Source organism: Gouania willdenowi, chromosome 13 (assembly GCF_900634775.1).
Source record: "Gouania willdenowi chromosome 13, fGouWil2.1, whole genome shotgun sequence".
Lineage (NCBI taxonomy): Eukaryota > Metazoa > Chordata > Actinopteri > Blenniiformes > Gobiesocidae > Gouania > Gouania willdenowi.
This window is the reverse complement of record NC_041056.1, coordinates 15,204,272-15,209,260: the sequence shown is the minus strand read 5'-3', so window position 1 is coordinate 15,209,260 and position 4,989 is coordinate 15,204,272. Positions and strand designations below refer to the sequence as shown.

At 36.8% G+C, this 4,989-nt stretch overlaps 1 protein-coding gene across 2 annotated transcripts; it reads right to left on the bottom strand.

Moving 5' to 3' along the window:
- Positions 1-1,564: 1,564 nt before the first annotated feature.
- On the bottom strand, positions 1,565-3,907 carry snrpa (small nuclear ribonucleoprotein polypeptide A). 2 transcript variants are annotated; one of them, XM_028464822.1, is made up of 7 exons: positions 3,845-3,907; positions 3,462-3,545; positions 3,211-3,383; positions 2,967-3,131; positions 2,706-2,870; positions 2,045-2,133; positions 1,565-1,967 (listed from the first exon to the last, which is right to left on the bottom strand). In XM_028464822.1, the coding sequence occupies exons 2-7, from the start codon at positions 3,532-3,534 to the stop codon at positions 1,808-1,810; spliced, it is 825 nt and encodes a 274-aa protein (XP_028320623.1). In that variant the 5' UTR covers positions 3,535-3,545; positions 3,845-3,907; the 3' UTR covers positions 1,565-1,807. The 2 variants fall into 2 exon arrangements, with proteins under 2 accessions (XP_028320623.1, XP_028320624.1); XM_028464823.1 differs by having other exon boundaries at positions 3,462-3,542; positions 3,845-3,875.
- Positions 3,908-4,989: the final 1,082 nt, after the last annotated feature.

Here is a 4,989-nt window from a genome sequence, read left to right as displayed (position 1 = left end):
GGAGCTCCTGGTATTCACTAATTAATGGTGTAAACAGCAAAGGACTCAATCTTTCCTTTAAAGAAGAGGTCTGCATGTCTATCATTAGGGTCCCCAAATGTTGATTGAAGACACACTACTTATTAGTTCACTTCCATCAGTACATATTCAGTTACTGACTTACTGTTTCCAAGCCAAAAAGCAGATTTAAAGAAACAATCAATCAATCTTTATTTATATAGCGCAGATTACAACAAAAGTCATCTCATAGTGCTATTAAAATATAAAATTCATTATAAGGAAAAGATTTCAAAAACTTCTAAAGATGTATTTGAGCAAAACGGTCCTAATTTCAAAACAAAGCAAAAAAAAAAAATATCCCTGTAGGTCAGAAGTTCCAAAGATTTTCCAGGTCATGACTCCATTTTGATGCCATAAATTTCTGGCGACCCCAGGGACATTTTATTTCTCTAGAATTAGTTTTTGATTACGTGTAAAAGTGTGTTACAAATGCAGAGTAGGTAGGATTAGTGCACAAAGTGATTATATATTTTTGTTCTGCATTTAATTTAAACAAGATTTATATTTAAGTATATAACTGTTGTTTGATATTTGTGTGTGTGATGTGTGCAAATTATAATTGTGAGCTTATAGATACTGATATATGTATATTTCCTCCTCCCTTCATGTCAAAGCTCCATTTCTCCTATGGTATGTATTCCTCAGGCAAGTTCACAATATGTCTTGTTCCCACAGAGATTCTCTCAGTGCCAGACTATCCCATAACAAAGCTCATGCAGGTGTCCCTTCTCCTCTGTTATGTGATTAACCAATTGCAGCCTTCTCCCCAGTTCTTTTTTTTTTACCCTTATATTTTGACTATTTCATCAAACTTATAGTGCATGCTTGGAAGACATCCATAACGTGTAAATTTAAAAAAATGATAAATATAAATTTAATCAGTAATTTATTTATTTTTGACAATTCTTAGACATTTCAGGGAACCCCATTTAAATTCCAGGTGAACCTCAAGTTTGAAAAACTGCTGTAGGCACATTTGGACAGATGTTTTTTTTTTGGGAGCCTGATATGGCTTAAGTTTGAAACCTGACTTACTATAAAATCATAACGCGTTCAAATTATTGTACATTCTTTACAAAACTACTGTTTGAGGTGTCTCAAAATGTTTTATTGGTCAAAGTGATGACAGCTACACATTTTTTGTCAAATTCTTTGTAGGCAGGTTGCTGTGGCTTGACTTACCCAGTTTACCCAACAACATGTTGATTAGGCACAAGCCAAATATATTCCCCATAATGGGCTCTGACTAAATAACTTGAAATGCTTTGTATTAAAAAAAATATGTAGAAAAATTAAATATCTAAAAAGGTGCCTATCGGTTTTGTCCTACCAAACCTCAAGAGACAAAAACTGATAATTTAATTTCAGATATTTTAAAATAAACCAAATCCCTTTTATGCATCCATTACATTTTCCAAAACAAATCAAACGTTCAAGGCGAAGATGAAAATGTTTCAAAATCAGGTCAAACGCTGTTATACACTGGCACAAAATGACAACGTAATAAAGAAGCAATTGCAAGTAAGAACATTTATTGTAAAAAGAAAAAGCTCCAGATGCAATGTCTGCTAAAACAGACTCTGAGTGCAATGCTTTATGACACAAACAAAATACACAACGCTGTGAATTGTCTGTGACAACCCAAATCAACTTTGTGCATACTTACTTGTGAGCCTGGAAAAAAGTAACTATTCACAAAAATTCCAATTTAAAAAATGTTTCTCGGAGGACCCAATATTTAAAAAAGTTATTTCTTGGCAAATGAAATCTTCATAGCGTTGGTCTGTGTGATCTTGAAGCCCTGTAGTGCGTCTCGTGCAGCACCAGCCTGCACCTCATTATCAAACTCCACAAATGCAATGTCGTGGCGTCCTGGGACCAGACGCACTTCTTTGAACCCTGGGAACCTAAACAACACAGCAACAAACAATGTGAACAACTAAAAACGAACACCACTAGAGGCAGAACATGTGATGCTACTGACTGGTTAAAGAGCATGGAGAGCATAAGCTCGTTGGTCTCCTCTGGCAGGTTGGTAAGGAAGAGGATGTGATTTGGTGGATTTTCTGAAATCTGTAAAGAAAACACCAGAGGTCAATATTTAAATAACTTTAGTGCAAAACAGGAATTCTCAAGTAGAAACAAATTAAACAAAAACACAAAAATACCCTGAATAGGATAATGTTTTTTTCCTCAAAATGTCAATATACGATATACATTTTTAACTCAATAAATTCCTACCAGAAAGATAATTCTGGGTTACAATTGCTGACGAAAAATGTCCCAAAGACACATTTATTAACAAACAGCTGCACATTATGTTCCATTTGAGGCTTTTTCTCCTCTAAGGGACAGCACATGTGAGTAAGTTCTGTAGTGTTGCTTGTTCAGATGAAGGTCTGTGTTAGGATGCACTCAGTGATCATCTAACTGTGCTTTACATGTTGTTTTGATAAGTAGAGAAAGAAACTACTCCTAAAACCAGTATTTTAATACTAATAAGATATAAAATAAAAATATTTTGTTATAGGCGATATTGTAATTGTCTACATCACCAAAATAGAAATCTCGATATATTGTACTGCCCAGGCCTAATCCTGAATATAATTTTACAAATCTGCCTTAGTAATGGAGAAGTTCAATACCTGCTGGGGCATTTGTCCAGGCATCATCTGACCAGGAGGCATGCCACCAGGGGGCATCTGTCCAGGGGCCATTCCAGGAGGAGGCATCATGCCCGGAGGGGGCATGTAAGGCGGCTGGCCTGGCATGTGCATCATGCGTGGTGCCTGACTCATTGGAGGCATTCCCTGAAGAGGTTAGGATACAAATTAAGTAAACAGGTATAAACACATTCACCTACACTAATATATCATCATTTATCATCACATGGTACGTCCACTCACAGACATGGCAGAAGGGACTCCACCAACCATGGCAGCAGCTTGTCCACCCTTCTTAGAGCTTCCCTCAGGTTTTTTAACCCTTTTCTCCTTTTTACGGTCACGCTCCACAAAGGTACCCTTCATCTTAGCTATAATGTCAGAGTCCTGCTTGGCATACTGGATTCGCTTCAGAGGGACACACATTGTGGTTTAGTGCTGATGAAGTCTGTTAATAGTGCTGTGTTTTAGCCTGTGTTCGACTTACCATAGGTTTGTCATAGAACGGGAAGCCCTGCATGGATCTGAGGGCGTTGGAGGCGCTGTTGACCTCTTTAAAGATAACAAAGGCCTGGCCCTTCATCTTTAGGTTTCGAGCCACCAATATGTCTAAAATCTGTCCAAACTGAGAGAAGATGGCGTACAGAGACTTCTTCAACTCTGAAACACAAACAGATGAGCTCTGGTTATGATACTTACAGGGCTTAAAAGTAATAAAAAAGGGATTCAAACACTCACCATCTTTCTTTATTTTCTCATTTAAGTTGTTGATGTAGATCGTATGATTAAGCCGAACCTCCGGAGTAGTCATTGTTTCACCTGCTGTAGGAGATTTAAACTTAATAAGATCAGGCATTTATCCAATCTGACCATTAACAATGCTAACAAACGGCATGTTCAAACAACGCGGTTTCCGCTAGCTCGAATGCTAACTGCTAATAGATTAGACGGTAGCTAATATTAGCGCAGCTTGTTCTTTAATTTACATAATCTAAGGTTCAATGTTACTTTTATTGCCATCCATACAAAGCGGGGGAGCTATGGAGCAGCATACAAAAGCTTTGAAAAGGGTTTATATGTCAAATGTGCGACTATTAGTACAATGTTAGCCATGCACTCACCTTCGACCAACGAATGGAAACGCCGAGAATCTTTTTCAAATCCCGTCTGTTCTGTAATCTCGCGTTAGGATCTTCTTCTTCTATGGATTATTATGCTGTAGGCAAATACAAAATAGGCGCATTACCGCCTCCAGCGGATGTGACACGTGGATTTAGAGTCTGACTCATTCTAAATTAAAAAGTAAAAAAACATATTCATAACATCAATTTCCCTCAGAAACTTAAATATAATATTTTACTCTTTTCTTTCTGAACGTTCTCAACTAAATTGACGTAATTTTAAAATATTTGACCACCTTACAACAACTGTCTCCAATTTTCCACAACTATCTGCTCATCTCGTGCTTCCCTATTTTAAATAATGTGCTGTTCAGTCGTGTGTCTAAACCTCATTCTTGCCATTATTCCTTATTCACTTCTATTTCTTCCGGCTCTCCTCATTTCCCCTTGTTTGTATTCTGCAGTACCATCTTCTTTTCAATTTCAATTCAATTCAACTTTATTTGTATAACGCAATTTACAACAAAGCCATCTCAATGCGCTTATCTCTTCCTCCCATTGCTTTTGCCACCGCTCCTTTTCCCCCTGTTTGATAATAACCCATTATTTCTGTTTTGCTGAGCTGAATTATCAAATCAATATTACTATATACCTGTTGTCTAGGGGTGGGAACCTCTGGGTACCTCACGATACGATACACGATATAAAGCTCACGATATGACTGTGCTGCGATTACCGATATATTTGCCAGAAATCAATCTACGATAACCTATGACAAAAAAATGATTGAGTGAAAAGGACATTTTTTATTATATATCTCTGAAAGACAATAAATTGAAAAAGTGTCCTATGAACAGTGACACCATTTTAGTGCAACATTTCTGTAACTAAGTGTCAACATACCAATGTGAACGAATAAGTATCTCCAATAGTGCTTTCTGTAAACAAAAAATAGGGTCTTTCTTACCAGTGACACCATTATGGTGCAATATTCCAGTAAACAATATATTGGTTCCTTCAACAAACAGTGACACAATTTCTGTGAAGACGTACCTGCACATTTTAGTGAAAAAGCAGAAAAGGTTTTGAATTTTTTATTTATTTATTTTTTTAAATCGATATTTAGGGCGAGCATCGATCGTGCA

Coding starts and splice junctions, on each gene's coding strand:
- snrpa (XM_028464822.1), bottom strand. CDS start 3,534: ATGACTACTCCGGAGGTTCGGCTTAATCATACGATCTACATCAACAAC. Junction 3,384..3,461: donor TGAGAAAATAAAGAAAGATG/GTGAGTGTTTGA, acceptor TTTGTGTTTCAG/AGTTGAAGAAGTCTCTGTAC. Junction 3,132..3,210: donor CGTTCTATGACAAACCTATG/GTAAGTCGAACA, acceptor GTCCCTCTGAAG/CGAATCCAGTATGCCAAGCA.